Below are 20151 nucleotides of genomic sequence, written 5' to 3'. Positions count from 1 at the left end.
ATAACAAATATTCAGGTTTATTACAAGGCTATTTCCACTACCACTGCCAAAAATTTAATGCTTTTATCACATTATGAAAGTAAAGAACAAAAGACTAGCTTAAGATAGTGTAAAGTTGGACTAGCCCATTCATTAGCTAAATGACCAATTCTCAGCACCAAGGAGTGTAAACATCACACATCAGCAGAATGACAAATCACCTCCCATGTGGACCTTTGGGACTGCTCATCAATATCTAAAATGCTATTAAGTCTGAAAATGCAAATAATCTACTCTGTATACATAAAAGATATCACCACCTTCTGATACTTCACAATAATATGAATAAAACCAAGCCAAGAGCTTGAAATGGCTCACAAACTAGGTTTCTCAACTTCTTGTTTGTTTTAAAGAATGAACATATGACTAAAATTCAATATTAAAAAGAGTATTGCTTCAAACTTTATAAATCTGATATTGCTGTTTAAACATGCTTTTATCATGGATCTAAGCCCTTTGGTCCAAACATACTATTTTAGTTAGGCATTATCCCAACTTTATTCTAATGACTTTTTTAGAAAAGTAAAATTAGTCCTCTATTATCTGGAATTAATTTTGTTTCCAAGGTGAATCCCACTAGTTAATTTCATCATATATACATTAGCTCTTTGGCTAACTTGTTACAATAAAAACTTTCATTCAATTTTATAAAATAGTGGCCATTTCCACTATTCACAATAGCAAAGACTTGGAACCAACCCAAAAGCCCATCAATGATAAACTGGAGAACGAAAATGTGGCACATATACACCATGGAATACTCTGCAGCCATAAAAAAGGATGAGTTCATGTCCTTTGCACGGACATGGATGAAGCTGGAAACCATCATTCTCAGCAAACTAACACAAGAACAGAAAACCAAACACTGCATGTTCTCACTCATAAATGGGAGTTGAACAATGAGAACACATGGACACAGGGAGGGGAACATGACACATGGGGCCTGTCAGGGGGTGGGGGGCTAGGGGAGGGACAGCATTAGGAGAAATAGCTAATGTAGCTGGCGGGTTGATGGGTGCAGCAAACCATCACGGCACGTGTATACCTATGTAACAAATCTGCATGTTCTGCACATGTACCCCAGCACTTAAAGTATAATAATAAAAAAAAAAAATACTGGCCATTTCACTTAATGTATCACATATTTTACCAATGAGAATTCAGTTTATTTTTATCATTAAAGAGAAAATTTGGAGTAAAATAAATGAATTTGCTTTATAATCTTCAGCAAATCACTACAATTAAGAACATTTCTTCACCTGTAAAATGAAAATAATAGATAATATGTATTGAGGACTTTCCATGCATCAGGCATTATTATATTTAATTCTTATGATTCTACAAAAATGATATTATACATTTTTATAGAGGAAGGAAGAGTCAGGGATAGTAACTTGCCCAAAGTTACAAAGCAAGCAAGAGAGCTGGCATATTAATAGTACTTGCCATGGCTATCTCCCAGGGTTTATTACAATGATCAGTTGGCACAAAGGATATAGAGTCCTTCATATATTCTGAAGAGTTCCAAACGTGTGATTATTAGAGACAAAACAAATTATTCAAGAAACAAACAATTTCTAATACATGAGGTCAAAGTCTAACCTATGAGGAATATTTACTCCTCAAGACTGAAACAACCACGTATCAACACTTCAATCCTCTGTAGACTGTGCACCTCATCACAATAAACCTGAATCACATTTTAATATAGGTGTATTATATGGGGCAAAAGTAAAAGTCCTATTAAATTGTAGATATATTACATTGTTTACTCTCTGGATCTATTAAACCTCATGTTATTCTGACAGAAGAAAATTGGGTTAGTCAGTGGTGATATTTCAGAAAGCTCTATTGATTTTTACATCATTTTCTCTAGTTTTATTAGAGAAGCTACAAAGACTTGCCTTTTACCAGGTGGAATAATCCCTATATAGGATTTTAGACGAATAAAGTGTATCTATGTTCTTGATGAGATACATATAAATATATATATTTTTTGATGACCGCATTTAAATTAGCATATGGGGATAATAGTAACAGAGAAGAAGTAAGTAGAAAGGATACTATAGGTTGGAATAATATGGTGACAGACACAAAGACAAAGATTAGCTATCAAGGCCACTGTATTTCTTTTTCACTTTGAGTCCATGTGAACCATGGGTCAGAAATGATTTTGTGCAGTGCAGTGAATGTGAACAATGAGTCCACCAAAGAAAAAAAAAAAGATTTTTTTTTTTTTTTTAAAGAGACAGGGTCTTGCACTGTCACCCAGGCTGGAGTACAGTGGTGCAATCATAGCTCACTGTAACCTCAAATTCCTAGGCTCAGGTGATCCTCCTGCCTCACCCTCCAGAGTAGCTATGTCTACAGGCGCATACCACCACACCCAGATAATTTTTTAATTTTTTAATATTTTGTAGAGATGGGGTCCCCACTACTAAAAAAAGTGTTATGTTTATAGATCTTATATATTTTTTTCCTACATGAAGACCTATCTGGACTTAAAAGAGGAGGAGGAGAGCTACAAAGGCAACAAGGAGGGGAAGAGGACAGGGAGGATGATGGGGAAGAGATGGGAAAAACGCCTCCACAGGGTTGCCTGTGAATTGTAGTTCTGAAGCCAGTGCAATTGGGCAACTTTAGGATGAGGAGCGAGACTGACATCTAAGAAAAGGATGCCATGGGAAATGAACGAAGGAGGAAGGCACAGTGGGGCCAGGTCACTGGGGTTCCTGAATGCCAGTGTAGGGAGTCTGCCATTTCTCTGGCTGAAGGAAGAAACCTTATACTGTTCAAGCAAAAAAGTACAAATACTGGTTACCAATCCACTTATATGAAATACATTTAGCACACAAGATACACCAGGGATAAATCACAATGAGCAGTAGTCAGAGTCCATTGCTGGGCTGTGGCCATTTCCAGTCCTTCGCTCTTCCTATCCTAGTTACTGCTGCCTTAAGGTCTTAGTATCTCAGTTAAACCAAGAGATCACAGAAGTCAAATTTGGCTTGTTAGCACAACTCCCAGAGGAGATGTCCTTCCTACCTCTACCAAAAAACTTTTATGAAATGCATACATTAAAGTGATTTAACCTTTAATTAACTCATCTATTTTACATATTTAAAATCATGTTTATTTGCAGATTTCAGAGTACCAAATAACTGTCTTTTCATATTCCTTGTAAAAACAAAAGCTAAATAAAACTGATTATATAATTCAAATACTTTTATACTATGAGAGAAATAGACTGTCAATTAATTTTATATCTTATATTTGCTGTTTGTCACATATTCCTTTCTATGTAACAAAAACAAAACTCCCTGTCCAAATGTGTCATATCCAAAATACGACTCTGACCTTTAGGCTTCCTAACTTGTTTCAAAAGAATACAATGTTCGTGCCTGGAAATACATGGATCATCCTTGAATGACCTAACTTTAAAGACCGTGATCTTTAAAAAAAAAAAAAAAAAAGCTTTCAAATTCAGCACACGCATTTATACTGATCTGGAGTAGTAAAAATACTAAGACTATACCTGACATTGTATTATATATTCATATCTTTACTGTGTATCTATCCCATTCAAGTGCAAGCTCGTGAGTTTATTGCCTAAAACAGTGCCAGCACACAGTAGGCATTCTAATATTCATTGAATGAACATTCCTAACTTATTATCTGAAGTATTCTCACTTGACTGAAAAACATTTGCACATGACAATTCAGTATCCTTATCAAATCACCCCATGCCTCTACTAAAAGTGCACAATTATTACATGTTGGAATGCAGGCTTGGGGGCTTAGAGGAGAAATAAAGTGGAATAAGGGACTGAGGTAGCTGAATGACAGGCAAACTACATTTACAGCTAAAAGTCAATATTAACACAATTTCCATTCAGCTCCATTTTGCTAACAAGATTTTATATCTTGGATAAGCATACAAAGGTAAAAAAAATAGAGGAGATGACAGATAGGCACAGGGCAGGAAAGCCCCAGGCAACTGAAAGAAGTATAATTAAATTACAGGAATTTAATTTATGTGGGCTAAAATTCTAGACACAGCATCTTAAAGTAACTGAAACACGAAGGCACAGTAAGCAAAGAATAAGGAATACAGACTTTGCAGAAATAAAAGAGCTTACCTGCTTTAGAACTTCAACTAAAACTAAACAAAAAATGAAGTCTACTGCTAAGTCCCTCCTTTCAAGAAGATAATCTCTTTCACGTTGCTGTTCATCCCTGAAACAAGAACCCAAAATTAGTACTGCATTAAGATTATAACTTTAAAGATACCTATTAGTTAGTAGCTCATGTCGCTTACTGTTTTCCTACTATGTAAAATGTGCTACAGCAATTGTGAATATGAAGCTTTTTGTTTTTTACTTTTGTCTTTTTGGTTTGAGACAGGGTCTCTTTCTGTCACCCAGGCTGGAGTGCAATGCTGCAAACATGGCCCACCACAGCTTCAACCTCCTGGGTTCATGTGATCCTCCCACCCCAAGTAGCTAGACTACAGGCAAGCGCCACCACGCCCAGCTAATTTTGTTTTTCTAGAGAAGGGATCTCCCTATATTGCCCAGACTGGTCTCATATTCCTGGGCTCAAGTGATCCTCTTGCCTGAGCCTCCTAAAGCAGATTACAAGCATAAGTCACAGTGCCTGGCCTGAAGCTTTTTAATACTCCAACATATGCATAAACATGTTTTTATGTTCTTTCCCTTTTTATATACTGGGTGTTTATTCAGAGTTCACTATTATATCTGTTAGCATTTAAACCTAACCTAAGAGAATTAGTAAGAAGAAGAAAAGTATTTTAAATTTCATTTAGAAAACGTAGCATTGTTCCATATTTGATTACTAGTTTTTTGTTAAGAACTGAAACAAAGGCCGGGCACGGTGGCTCACGCCTGTAATCCCAGCACTTTGGGAGGCCGAGACGGGCGGATCACGAGGTCAGGAGATCGAGACCATCCTGGCTAACACGGTGAAAACCCCGTCTCTACTAAAATACAAAAAAAAAAATTAGCCGGGCGCGGCGGCAGGCGCCTGTAGTCCCAGCTACTCGGGAGGCTGAGGCAGGAGAATGGCGTGAACCCGGGAGGCGGAGCTTGCAGTGAGCCGAGATCACGCCACTGCACTCCAGCCTGGGGGAAAGAGTGAGACTCCGTCTCAAAAAAAAAAAAAAAAAAGAACTGAAACAAAAGTATTAACTTTTCAACATGAAAATACAGTACAAGGTATCCTTCTCACAAATTTAAGTTGAAAAATCACAAGTGGCATCTACTGAAGTCCGACACTAAACCAGGGACAATCACCTGAACACACGTGGCTCTTACATGCATGACAAGATCATACTGGGAAATTTGAAGGGGGAGAAAACAAGTTCTAGGAATTGAGCTCCAAGAAGAGTATCATAGTACTATTATTATAATAGGGTTTTGGCAGTCTTCCTGTATTACAATAATTGCCTCCCTTCATAAACCATGTGAACAGGAACTTCTTTGAATATTTTCTTAACTTTATGACTATTAAAAGCTCCTCACTGAACTGCTGAAATGGCACTCCTAAATAGGTTTTTGTATTACTAATTTTTGCATGATACCCAGTATGAGTACTGTAGGGCTACATCTAGTTTAACTGGTACCTTCTCTTGATTTACAGTTTATGTGTGAACTATCCTTCTCCCTTACTACCATCTCTGTAACAAAAGTAATCAACGCATTTTGCTTAGGAAGCAAACAATAACAACCTTCAGCTGATAACAATATCACCCCTTCATTGGAAGTGTGTTAATTCCAGGTGAAACAGTATAAAATAAAGCACTTACCCCTTAGACTTTGTGCTAGACCGAGGCCTATATTCATAAGATTCATCTTCCGTTCCATTTTGGCGTCTGTACCAGTCAAACAAGGTGCGAAGTAAGGAAGGGAGACAGTGCTCTGCTACTGAGCTCATAGAGCTTATCAACTGAAAACACAAGATATTACCAGAAAATAAAGCGTAATACTGAATGTACCACACTCTAAGTTCTATTAGCTATCATTTAGAAATGAATACACACAGTAACTCAATGCAATAAATGTGCTTTAAAATTAAAGCAAGGGTCAAGGGTTTAGCCAAGTAAGAAAGCTGGCTAAGTTTCACCCACTATTAAACTTTATCCAAATCCACGCAGTTTAGCTCAATGGCTTTCAACCTTTTCCCTGCCTCCATATGCCACTCACACGTGTAAAAACATGCCCATTAGTAACATCCCTGATTAAATACACAGATACCTTTGGGGGAAGCATTACAAATAACATGTACTTTCTGCCCTGGCAACTCCTATGTGTTCATGTGAACAAATGATTCTAAAATGTTGCCACTACATGGATGAAAAGACAGAAACAAAGACTACATTATGTAAGAACTGTGGGGAAAGCTCCAATTTACTATGCTATGACAAAGAGGAGAATTATAATTACTCTGCTATCTGCAAATTAGCATGTTAGAAACATGTAAACAGTGTGTAAGGCTTAGACTACATAAAAGGACAACATAAATGATAAGTGTACTGTGATGAACAAATGTTACTAAATTTGGGGCATCTTTGAAACGATCTGAATTCTAGGTGAACATCACAGATTCTTTTCATGAATGAATCCAACTTGTCTGGACAGGCTACCATCAGCAGTCCCTAAGGTCACTCTTTATCTTGAGGATCCCAAGAAAAATTTTCTCTCTTCACAAAAATTTCTGTATGTGATTCAACCCATTTCTCATAAAATTAATATCCTGAAATCAGCATATAATTAAATATGCTTCACTTTGTTAACTTATTTTAAAAAGTATGGGTTGCAGGATATTCAAGGTCTCTTTTAGTTCCATGACTAGAGCAGGAGTTAGTTATTGAAGATAAATTGATACCTCTGTAAATTGAACATTTAATTTTCCTGTTATTTCATATTCTGCATAAAACTTCATCCAGAAAAAACAGAAAAGAATGAAACAGTTTATTTGATTCTGTTGGCTGTTCTCATTTTCATTACTTATACTCTCCTTTAATAATCTTTTTATTGTAAATTATCATAATTTGACAGGTAAATAGTTTCTAATATAGAAAACTAAGGTAAAAACAAGTTTCTAATTTTATTTAACCATACTTTTAAAAAGCCTATATTTTATTAACAATTAACACTATCACTCAGAAGAAATCCCTTGTACTATCTAAAGGAAGCATAAAAACCCATCAACTATTGTAAATAAATACAAAACAGTTTATACCACACAGAGCTTTTTACTGTGAGCACCCTTCCCCAAAAAATCAAGCTATGAGGCACAATCATTTATAGTTTATTAATCATTTACAATAAAAATGGAAATTGTCCTTAAAATGTTATTTAATCAGATTTCAAATCCTGATTATGGATTGATTAGTGACATGGATTCAAGATGTGAATAATCTAAATAACTTTTGTAGTGGCATGAGACTTGAAAAGCCCTGTATAAGGTGATCTTATTATAGGCTTATTGTAACAGAGGTCTTACTGCCCTTACTGCCCTATTTATGGTTTCTTCTTAGACCAGTGGCTATTTACTAAATGTACGTATCAGAATCACCCAGGAAGCTATTGTACATACAGCGGCCAGAGCACCACCCTCAGTTATTCTGCTTCAGCAGAACTGGAGTGGGATCCAGGAACACAGTATTTGGTAAGTCTCCACCAAGTAATTCTAACCACTCTTCTTTATTTAGTCAATTAGCCTGATATGAACATTAAACTCTATTTCTGAGATATATAATTTTGGGTAAAGTGTCCCAGGAATACTAGATAGTAAAGAAAGCGAATTTAAATTACTGGCTTTTAAAAATAACCACCATATATTAAAATACTTATAACAAAATTGATCCAACATTTAATCCAAGCAAGAGGAAGAATTAACATTAGAAGATCAGCATAAGAGTTGTTAGATACCGGCATTCTACATGCAGATTGAGAGCCCCACAGAAAAATAAATAAATGTGAAAAGGTAAAACATTATTATGTAAAAAGTGTGGCAATTGATACAGAAGGAAAGACTGAGGGATGTAACTGAAAATGAAAAATGTGAAAGGTACATTAAAGAGATTAACAACGAAAAGCTGTAAAATGCTAAATGAAGTGAAACTAATCACAGTTCATTATACTACCTATTTAAAAAAACTATCATATCTAGAATGAATTAAGCATACAAGGATATATAGCATCACCAAACAAAATTAAGGAATTCCTTAATATTGAATACATTTGGGCCAGACTATTAGGATGAACACTATTTCCAGGGGGAAAAAAAAATTCCCCAAAATTGTCATACCTGATCAAACTGAAGATCTTCACCCCTCTGAAGAGATCTGGACAATAGCTTCTCCTACAATTAAAAAAAAAAATTAAAAATTAAAATAAAGCACAAATATAAAACATTAGAAGTCTTCTACATAATAAACAGTTTAGATTTGTGCGTTTGGTTTTGCTTTTGTTTTCACATGTTATTAGATTGTTTTAAAGAAAGATAAGCCTCCTCTTTGCCCAAGGTCACATGGTTAATTTAAGTGTGGCTCCAGAGGCAAGGCTCTCACTGTGATACTCTCCATATCAAAGAAAGTGGTTGTGCTCATCATCTCCTTTTGTAACAAGTTTAAGTTTGATAGTTCTTAGATTACAAACTTAAAGTTCAACATAGGTTTTGTTTAGATTCAAGTTCAAAAGTCAACAGCATGTGTTTTTCTTTCATTCATTCAAGAGTTTACTGAAAAGCAGCCTAGTACAGAGATTATCAGTAGCCAGAGGGCCTTGGTGTGACCCCCGGCCTGACTACGACCAAGTGAATGACCATAGGCTGATGCCTTATGGTCTCTGTGCTTCAGTTTTCTTATCTGAAAAAAACAAGGTGGTTGTCAAATACTGTTATCAGTAATATGCCTGTTCTGTTTAAAAGCTTATAGCTTTTAAATATCTGTTCAATACTTAACCTCACTCATAAGAGAAATATAAGTTAAAAAAAAAATACTTTGGGTATAATATATTGTATATACACATTCACTTACATTGGCTAGTAATATAAAATACCTCTTATATATGTATGTAAAAATATATTCTGTATGTATATATAAAAGAATCATGTGTTTACCAGTGGGGAGAGAAATTTGATAGTTAGAAAAAGAGGTAAAAGTTGGGGCCTGAGGATGGAAATTTGTTATTGCATAAACTTTTGTGCCAGTTGAACTTGCTTGGTATCACAGAACCCAAGAAGAAAGAGTATTTCATTAAAAATAAATAGTATATTGCCAGTACAATACTTTCATGAGGCAACCTTCCAGTATGACTGCTTCTTATTAATTTAACTGATATCAGGAGAGGGTTCTGATTTAGTGGTAGATCTTGCTTCAGCACAGAACAATCTCTCCTATCACATACCAGAATTTTTTTTTAACTTTCCATCTGTTGATTTTTTTTACTGAACAAACAAATATTGAGTTCCTTCTATGGGCAAGTAATATCTACAAAACACAGAAGACATGGTGGGACTCACTGTGGAAAGCTAAGACCCTCTATCCTTCAACCACTGAGTCCAGGGGGCATAATAGATACTAAAGTCTCTCTACCCTCTCTCATCTGCATATGTACTCATTCTTGCTTGTATGAAGAAATGCCCAAAAGGGGTCAGTCTAGATCACTGTCTAAAATTAGTATAGAAAGATCACCACTGGTACATAAAGAGGCTCCCCCCAGTAGAAAACAGGAGACTGATGAAATGGACAATGATGCTATCTTGCAATGGGTTGACAGAAAGCGGGAGTAAAGAAAATCTTGGACAAATAAAAGTTAAGATGGACACTGGATATTGTAATGTTAACTTTACATGTCAACTGGACTGGGCCATGGGGTTCCCAGATATTTGATTAAACATTATTCTGGATGTGTCTGTGAGAGTATCTGTGGATGAGATTAACATGTGAATCAGGAGACTGAATAAAGCAGATTGCCTTCCCCTATGTGGGTAGGTTTCATCCAGTCAGCTGAAGGCCTGAACAGAACAAAAGGGGTGACCTTCCCATAAGTAAGAGGGAACTCCTCCTGCCTGACTGACTTGAGCTAGGACATCAGTCTTTCTCTGCCTACAGATTCGAAGTGAAACATCAGTTCTTCTTGGGTTTCGAGTGTGCTGGCATTCAGACTAGAACTTATACCATGGGCTCTCCTGGTTCTCAAGCTTTCAAATTCAGACTGGAACTCCACCATTGTTTCTCTTGGGTCCACTGCTTGCTGACTGCAGATTTTGGGACTTCTGAGTCTCTGAACTCATACGAGCCAATTCCTCGTAATCTATAATAAATCAATCTCTCTTTCTACATACATACAAACACACACCCTATTGGTTCCATTTCTCTGGAGAACCCTGAACAATACAAACATAATTTCTAATTTAATCTCCTCTTTGACCCAAGAAAAGAACATGTCCCAGGGAAAAAATGTATATACATTTGCAAAGAGGTGTATAGAAGGACATTCACTATCGATGGAAAAAATGAGAAGCAACATCAATGTAAAACATTAAAACTTTGGGTCAATAAGTCATGGTATATTCTTATGCAGTTGGCCTTCCATATCCTTGAGTTATGCATTCATGGATTCAACCAACCTTGGATCAAAAGCAGTAAAAAATAAAATAAAACTGCATCTGTACTGAACATGTACAGACTTGTGTCATTATTCCCTAAACAATATAGTATAACAACTATTTCTATAGCATTTACATTGCATTGTATCTTATAAGCAATACAGAGATGATCTGAAGTATACGGGAGGATGTGCATAGGTTATATGCAAATACCATGCCATGTTATATAAGGGACTTGACCATTATTCATGAATTTTGGTATCCAAGGGAGGTCTTGGCACAATCCCCCACGGATACCAAAGGACAACTGTATCAGAATATTGTGTAGTCAGTTAAGTAACAGGTAGACATAAATTTATAGATTGAGCAAAATGTTCTCAATAGATGAATTAAATTAGAGAATAACAGATAAAAGGAAAGAAAGTATGTATATATGGTAGCTAATACATATAAATTTAAAACTCTAGGAATATATATATCATACATTAATATGTAAAGCACATTTATAAGTCATTTTTTCATTATACCATTATTAACTTCATTTTCATTTTCTGAGTTTTCTACAAAGAACACAGATGATTTGTTTTCATCCTTAAACTCAAGGGTTGCTGCTGGGATTTCTAGTACTTGGTGGTATCCAGCAAATCCATTTAATTATAGAATACAATATAGGCACGAAAGTTATGGTTTCAGAATAAAAGTGTTTTAAAACATTAAAATAACAATATACCTCAATAAAAACCAGGAGGTATGGAGAAGTAAGGTGGTTTAATTTCCTCACTGTCAAATCTGTTTGTCAATAAGCCTCTCTTTGTGTGTGTGTGTGTGTGTGTGTGCATGTACATGTGTATGTGTATGCATATGTTTATGTTTAACTTTAAAGATATCTTAAGAACTATTCACTCAATGAACATTATCTGAATGTAAAAATTAAATCATTTTCATTTTAGTTTTTTGTTGTTAATTTAAACAAAATTAACCAATATAATTAATCAAATTACATTGGCTAATTGATAAACTAACATAATTAAATTAATCGAACCATTATAATTAGTTTAACTTAAAATAGCATGTATGATGTGATTCTTTTTGTCAGTCTTTCTACCTACTTGCCTTGTTGGCTGCCCCACACAGGGTTACCTCACTTACTATATATATTCATAAGAGATGTTTGTGATGATGTTTATAAGTACATGATAGTTGGTTTTTCTGTCGAGAATTTCAGGATGACTTTCTAAACTGTCTATATCATGTATTTTAATTGAAATTTACATTAAATACATATCACAGAAAGTCATTCTCTGAAATAAACAAGAAATATATAGAGATTTATGAGGCTTCTCTATCCAGTAGTCCCAACTTTTTTCTCTCATGTATGATTAATCTTTATGAAAACAAGATCACAAATGTATTTACCACTGAAATATAAAAATTCCCAATCTAATAATGTTTGATTACATCTGAAGCCACATTACCTTTACTTTCTTAACAACGTGAGATTTGGGGAATGTCTTTAGTACTTGGGCCTCTCAGGTTAAGCATATTTGGTCAATTATCTTGTAGGACAAGACATTTATCTCTAAAATCAAACTGCACAACATTCACATGCAACATGAAGATTCTGTACAATAATATACTAATATATGTTCAATTAACTAGCTCTAACACTTCAGTGAAACAGTAAGTATGTCCCATAATAAGTCCTGTAGAACACCGTTTCTAAAAGTGACTATACTGAAAAATCTTAGTTTTTTTAAAAAGGGATTTTACTGTCCTAATGTGAACTATGTATCTAAGATTGGGGGTAGGGAATACAGTAAGAGGTTTCTTTCTAACTTATTTGATCCCCCTTTTTCATTGTAAATATTAAGTCTAAAGAGCTTTAATATTTTGAGGACTGCTGATTCAAGTAGTTTATTACTCACGTAGCATATTTATTCAACACAGTTATAGCCAACTAGAAGAATGAGAGTGATAAACTTTTCGGAAACACACAGTTGCCTTATCTAACATTTATTTGTTTCATAACAAATCCATACTTCCTGAAATATTTCTGAAGATTTGACTTCCTCACAGAGCTTTTCCTGAAGCAGAAAATGGGGGTGGGCTGTTTTTTCCATAAGAACTCAGAAATGATGTTTGAATGCAAAAGGATACGTTATCCAAAATAAATAAATAAATAAATAAATAAAAACAAACAGAAAACATGAAAAAATATACTACACTAAATATAAATTACTAATCAAGGACTTTGTATTAACTTCTTAGGTTCATTACAGTGTAGTTGAGGATGCCCTAATGCTCAAGTAGATGTACTGTGTTTCAATATGTAAGTTTTTTTTTATGTAAAAAAACTGTCACCCAGACTGGAGTGCAATGGCACGATCTCGGCTTACTGCAACCTCTGCTTCCTGGGTTTAAACGATTCTTCTGTCTCACCTCCCCAGTAGCTGGGATTACAGGTGCCTACTACCATGTTCAGCTAATTTTTATATTTTTAGTAGAGATCGGGTTTTACTGTGTTGGCCAGGCTGGTCTCGAACGCCTGACCTCAGGTGATCCACGCGCCTCAGCCTCCCAAGGTGCTGTGGTTACAGGCGTGAGCCACTGTGCCCGGCCTCAATATATTAGTATTTTTTAAAAGACAAACTATTAAAAAACGTTTATTGTCTATGTAACTCACCACAAACAACTAAAAAGTAAAATTATTCTTTACACTAACACATAAATGAATGCAAAGATGTGTGTACCGCAATATGTCCTGTAGCATTTCTTTAAAGCAGCCTCAAACTAGGGTAAGGCCAAAACTGCCTATCAATAGAGACTGATTTAAAACTATATATATAATATTCGACTGTTAGAAAGAATGAGATTAATTTATATTGGCTGATATATAATAATCTCCAATTTAGATTGTCAAAATAAAAATATCTGGGTACAGAAAAAATGTGTATTTTATATATATCTCCCCTTCATTTGCGTGTGTGTGTGTGTGTGTTTAAAGGTGATTTCATATAAGTAAAAAAAAAATAGAACAAAGAACATGAGAGGCTGGGAGGGGTAGGGGAAAGAGAGGCCCAGAGAGATTTGTTAAAGTAGGCCGGGCGCGGTGGCTCACGCTTGTAATCCCAGCACTTTGGGAGGCCGAGGCGGGCAGATCACGAGGTCAGGAGATCGAGACCACGGTGAAACCCCGTCTCTACTAAAAATACAAAAAATTAGCCGGGCGTGGTGGCGGGCGCCTGTAGTCCCAGCTACTCGGAGAGGCTGAGGCAGGAGAATGGCGTGAACCCGGGAGGCGGAGCTTGCAGTGAGCCGAGATTGAGCCACCGCACTCCAGCCTGGGTGACAGAGCGAGACTCCGTCTCAAAAAAAAAAAAAGAAAAAAGAATACAAAATTACGACTAGAGTGGGGGGAATAATTTCTAGTGTTCTATACCACTGCAGGATGACTATAGTAACAATAATACATTATATAGTTTCAAATAGCTATAATAGAAGGAGGATATTGAATGTCCCAGCACAAACGAAATGACAAACACTTGAGATGATGGATATGCTAATTAGCCTGGTCTGATCACCATATGTATTACCACATCCCTATGTACTCCCATGAGATCTGCAATTATTATACGTCAATTATTTTTAAGATTAAAATTTTTTAAATTTAAAGAATAAAAAGTTTTTAAAGGTGGCAGGTGCTACAGAGATGGATAAGTAATAGACATGAAAAACTGGTAGACTAAAAACTGTTGACAGTGATTAGATGTTTTTACTATATAACCTTTAAAACTATTTCTACTTTTTATAGTATTATTTTCATAGTAATAAATGTTATGGTAATATTAAAATTATAAAATATTATAATACTTTATATTATACAGCATTAGTGTTTTTTCATAATACTATAAAAAGTTAATAATTCCAAGGCTCACAATCCTATATTTTATAATTTAATTCTACATATAGTGCATATGTAGGATACCAACAGCAATATGTAGCTTCCAGAGAAAGCAAGAGAATTTTTGGAAAAATTTTGAAACCATAACAATAACACTGAAATATTTCAGTAATCTGTAATTGGAGATGGCAGGTTGAACATTTGTATAGCCAACCTTCTATCCTAAAACAGAACAGTGAAATAATTTTTATAAGGGCTAAAAGAACAAAAAGGATGGGAGAGGAGGTGAAAAGCAGATGAAGACCATAACTAATTATCTCACCAAACAATGGTGACTCCTGAGTAAGCAAAGGGGAAAGTCAGCAGTCTGTTCATTCAGTCAGTCATTCACTCATTCGTCCAAATTATTTACTGGGCTCACAGTATGCCAGATATTGTTCTAGGTTCTGGAGATACAGCCATTAAAAAAAACGGAAAACAACTCGCTCTCTTATAGAGTTAACAGTCTAATTAGAGAGTAAAGGAAGTGTATCTTATGTCAGACAGATTTAGGATAGGAAGTTGGAATAGCGACTGAAATTTCAGATAACACGATCATAGAGAAGACGACACTTGAGGCACAACCAGAGGGAAGTGAGTGAGCCTGACCCACAGAGAGGAAAGGAAAGATAACCCAACCGATGCTTTAGAACTTCCCAGAAGGCTCAGGAATTGGAGAACTTGGGCACTCTGAAAGTATGGCTAAAGGTGAGGATAAAAATAAGAGGGCTGGTTGAAAGATTGTTTTAAAAAGGTTGTTGAAGAAAGATTTAGACCCTCCCTTTCACCTTACCTTCAGAGGCATTGCCTTTCTTAGGAAAGGGCAAAATACAATGATGCTGACTGGGGCATACAATGGTTGAAGAGGTACCATACTGAAGATAGGGAGGTTAAGCAAGAATATATACACCAGATATCAAAAACCCCAGTTATCTTCTGAGTCTAGTTCCCCAGAATGCTTGCAGCTAAAGCCTAAACTCTCCCATTCAGAGTACCGTAGGAACCTTCTTCGGGGACTCCGACAAGTCCCCCAAAAAAGATCTGACACTGATGGTCCATTGACAGTAATACACAGAAGATCATAGTCAAAAAGGCTCTTCTGTGTACACTGGACTTCCAATCAACTGTGTTTCATTCTTAAAATATAACAAGTTAAAATAAACATGGGAGGAGAAGGTAAAACCAGCAGAAAAATGCAGTTCGGAAGAAACTGACCACACAGGGAAAAGAAACCCTTTAAGATACATATATATATATTTATACTCTCAAAAAAATAGTGAAAATTTTAGAGTTTTTAAAATGCTGAGCCTAAATCAAAACGTAAAGTCTAAATCAGAAGATAGGTAAATGGATTTTCTTCTATCTTCTTTTCTAGTCCCCAGCAATCCAAAAGATTAACAGATAAATTTGGATATGCCTAGGTTATTACCGAGGATTGATCCATCTCCTTTTAGGAAAAAAGGACCTAAGGTATTGGATTGCATAGCCTGCAAGTTGCCATTTCAATCACCGATTGCCCTTCTTGAGTCTTCCTTCTAAAATGACATTGAAATTGTGGCTAAAAATCCAACTCAGCTAATCTTCGAGTCTTTTGGCCTCCTTAATCCTCTTTTCTTATGGTTTCTAATATGAGCATGAAAAAGCCAATTCTCTCACTTTAGTGGTATCACATTTCTGTTTTTGAAACCTACTATCTGACTGACCATGAGCAAGGACAGCCTCCTTGTATCTGACAAGCCCTGGATGCTATTGTCTTTGAAGTGACTCTGAACCCAGAGAGTCATCTTAGATGATTATTACCCGGTACAGAATAAATTTCAAAATAAATGAAATACCAATAAATGCATTTGAAGCTATATTGTAAACACTGCAACAATATTAGATTAAATGTATTTTCATTATCTAATCTTGAAGCTATGGATTCCCAACTTACCCACACCTGGACATAAATAAAAACAAAGCTGGCACTCTGCTCTAGATAAGAAGAAATTATCTTGGTATATGGGAGTGTAAGGGGTAAAATCTGTAAAATATGATGGTGATTTGGGGGTTTTCCTGGTGTGTCAGGAAGAGTAAGCAGTGATGCCTCTTCTATTTGTGATGGCAGAGTAGAAACATCTATGTTCTGATGAAATCCTTACCACTATTAATCATAATTTTATAATCTGATTACATAGCAGATGCCTCTAAAATTAACTATTAAATAAATGAATTAACTAATAAAATAAATGAATAGCATCAGGCTATTCTGAAAGAACTATCGGAAGCTCTGGCTAGAATAAAAACATTATTATTATTACTATTATTAGAAAAACAAAAGGCACACACCACAGCAATACTTCTTAAGGCTACATTCATTAAAATACAAATATTTAACAAAAACCCTCTACTGAGTACCCACTACCACAAGCAGTGCCGCAGATACAGAGATGAGAGAGACCTGGTTCCTGGTATCAAGGAACTCACATCGGAGAAGATAAACATGTAAGCAATTAACTATAACATGATATCATCATAATCTAGAAGTATGTAAAAATTATTAGAGTAAAATACATATTCATTTAGCTTAGGGGAGGATGACTAAGTTAGAGAGAATATATGGGAAGTTTGGAATGAGAATACATAATATGGCCAGAAGTGGTGGGTCTATAATCCCAGGACTTTGGGAGACCAAGGCAGGTGAATCACTTGAGCCCAGGAGTTTGAGACCAACTTGGGTGAGATCTCATCTCTACAAAAACACAAAAATTAGCCAGGTGTGGTGGCGCATGCCTGTAGTCCCAGCTACTCAGGAGACTGGGGTGGGAGGATTGCCTGAGCCTGGGAGGCGAAGGTTGCAGTGAGCCAAGATTGCGCCACTGAACTCCAGCCTGGGAGACACAGCAAGACCCTGTCTCTCCAAAAAAAAAAAAAAATATATATATATATATATATATATATGTATATATACAAAATCTCAAATACATAAATACATCTATAAAATGTAAGAAGTGGTAGGACTGTATCACATACTACTATAAAACATTTTATAAAATGTGTGACTTGAAAATTGCTGAGGCCACGTGATGGGTCCTAAGTGTTCATTATACCATAATCTTTAGTTTTATATATGTTTGACATTTTCCATAATAAATTCTTCAATTTGTTTAAAGTTGTTCCCTTTCTTACTGTATGCTGTTTAAGTAGACTAGTGTAGTAATTTATCATGTAATTCAGAGACCACTGAAAAAGAAAACTAACATTTTGTAGCTTAAGCATATTTATAATCAAATCTTATAATCATGAACTTATGCTATAGGCTTTTGTAATCCTTACTTCTAAAACAGAACTTTATATTAATAATATATATGCTGTCTATATATATACTATATATACATTATACAATATACACAAATATATATACATTGGTATAAAAATCAATTTGTTATGTGGAAAGCAATCATGGGATGATTTAAATTGAATATAAACATGTGCACAGTTTTGAAATATACATTTGGCTATTATTATGTATTAGATCCCAGAACATATTATTTCATAGATGCTTTCCTGAGAGTAGTTTTCTCTACTTAATCATTGAGAAGAAAATCACCTTCACAGCAATTTCAAGGCTACTTCACTAAGAAAATAAGAGCATTGACAATACCTCCTTCAACTTTCTTCCTGCCCTATCCTCCCTTCTGTTGTTTTCCTCTCTCATCCTTCTGAGGAACCACAACAGGCTGAGTAAGCATACAGGTTCTAAAGGCAATACATTATTGTGCCTAACTCCTCAGTGCGCCGTAACAAACCCTCTGAATCTCAAATTGATGATCAACAGCTATCCCTAATTCAGTTGTGTAAGGAGTGAGTTTCAGCTGTTACATCCTTCACCTTCCTCTCCATTCCCATCATCCCACATCGAACCTACACTGTGTTCTTAGTACATCACATACCCACTTCCTTCCAGCCCAAAGAGTAACCCAAACTGTCACCTCTTTAAGGTGAGAGAGTCGAAGTTACTTCCTGTAGTTATATTAAGAAGGTAAAACTGTTCTGTTTTATTTCTGCTTATTTCCAAATCCAGTAACCACTTCTCTCAATGTTCATTGTACTCTGCTGCTCTACGTTATTGGCAATAATAATTCTATATTTTCTTTCCCTTGAAATCATCATTTGCTCTTCTGGCTTCAATTTACACCCTCATATAGATGATACCAAAATCTGTATCTCTAGTTACCATCTCTTGAGTTCTCAAAAAGAATTTCCAACTACCAATCAAGCAACTAATTCCATGTGGTGAGATCACCAGTATCTCAAGCTTAAGGTACACAAATGAAAAATTATTTTATCCACCTTTTTTACCCAAAGATATTCCTGTGTACTTTACCAAATTAAATATATTATCATCTTTACTAACACTCCAGAGCATCTTTAACCCTTAACTTTCATTCAAAATGCCCCCTACCACTGCAGACGGAGTCTCGCTCACTCGGTGCTCGGTGTTGCCCAGGCTGGAGTGCGGTGGCGTGGTCTTGGCTCGCTGCAGCCTCTGCCTCCCAGCCGCCTGCCTTGGCCTCCCAGGGTGCTGGGATTGTAGCCTCTGCCTGGCCGCCGCCCCATCTGGGAGGTGGGGAGCGTCTCTGCCCGGCCGCCCGTCGTCTGGGTTGTGAGGAGCGCCTCTGCCCGGCTGCCCAATGTCTAGGAAGTGAGGAGCGTCTCTGCCCGGCCGCCCCGTCTGGGAAGTGAGGAGCACCTCTGCCCGGCCGCCCCGTCTGGGAAGTGAGGAGCGCCTCTGCCCGGCCACCCCGTCTGGGAAGAAGTGAGGAGCGCCTCTGCCCGGCCACCCCGTCTGGGAAGAAGTGAGGAGCATCTCTGACCGGCCGCCACCCCATCTGGGAAGTGAGGAGCGCCTCTGCCCGGCCACCCCGTCTGGGAAGAAGTGAGGAGCGCCTCTGCCCAGCCACCCCGTCTGGGAAGAAGTCAGGAGCGTCTCTGCCCGGCCGCCACCCTGTCGAGGAAGTGAGAAGCGCCTCTGCCCGGCGGCCACCCTGTCTGGGAAGTGAGGAGCGCCTCTGCCCGGCGGCCACCCTGTCTGGGAAGTGAGGAGCGCCTCTGCCCGGCTGCCACCCGTTTGGGAAGTGGGGAGTGCCTCTGCCCGGCTGTCCATCGTCTGGGATGTGAGGAGCGCCTCTGCCCGGCCACCCCATCTGGGAAGTGAGGAGCGCCTCTGCTCGGCCGCTCCGTCTGGGAAGTGAGGAGCACCTCTGCCCGGCCGCCCCATCTGGGAAGCGGCCACCCTGTCTGGGAAGAAGTGAGGAGCGCCTCTGCCCGGCCGCCCCGTCTAGAAAGAAGTGAGGAGCGCCTCTGCCCAGCCGCCCCATCTGGGAAGAAGTGAGGAGCGTCTCTGCCCGGCCGCCCATCGTCTGGGAAGTGAGGAGCGCCTCTGCCCAGCCGCCCATTGCCCAGGATGTGAGGAGCGCCTCTGCCCGGCCGCCCCGTCCAGGAAGTGAGGAGCGCCTCTGCCCGGCCGCCCCATCCGGGAAGTGAGGAGCACCTCT

At 37.3% G+C, this 20151-nt stretch overlaps 1 protein-coding gene across 1 annotated transcript in view; it reads right to left on the bottom strand.

The window, feature by feature from the left end:
* FRYL (FRY like transcription coactivator) overlaps positions 1-20151 on the bottom strand; it is a 219195-nt gene that overhangs the window by 119793 nt on the left and 79251 nt on the right. The window contains exons 3-5 of the mRNA XM_058430216.1: positions 8371-8424; positions 5864-6003; positions 4179-4275 (exon numbers count right to left, since the gene is read on the bottom strand). Coding sequence (XP_058286199.1) covers positions 4179-4275; positions 5864-6003; positions 8371-8424 — 291 coding nt within the window. The remainder of the gene's footprint in view (positions 1-4178; positions 4276-5863; positions 6004-8370; positions 8425-20151) is intronic.

This window comes from Hylobates moloch, unplaced genomic scaffold (assembly GCF_009828535.3).
Source record: "Hylobates moloch isolate HMO894 unplaced genomic scaffold, HMol_V3 SCAFFOLD_17, whole genome shotgun sequence".
In the NCBI taxonomy this organism is placed as follows: Eukaryota; Metazoa; Chordata; class Mammalia; order Primates; family Hylobatidae; genus Hylobates; species Hylobates moloch.
Note: the sequence above shows the minus strand (reverse complement) of the source record. Positions and strands in the feature narration are given on the sequence as shown.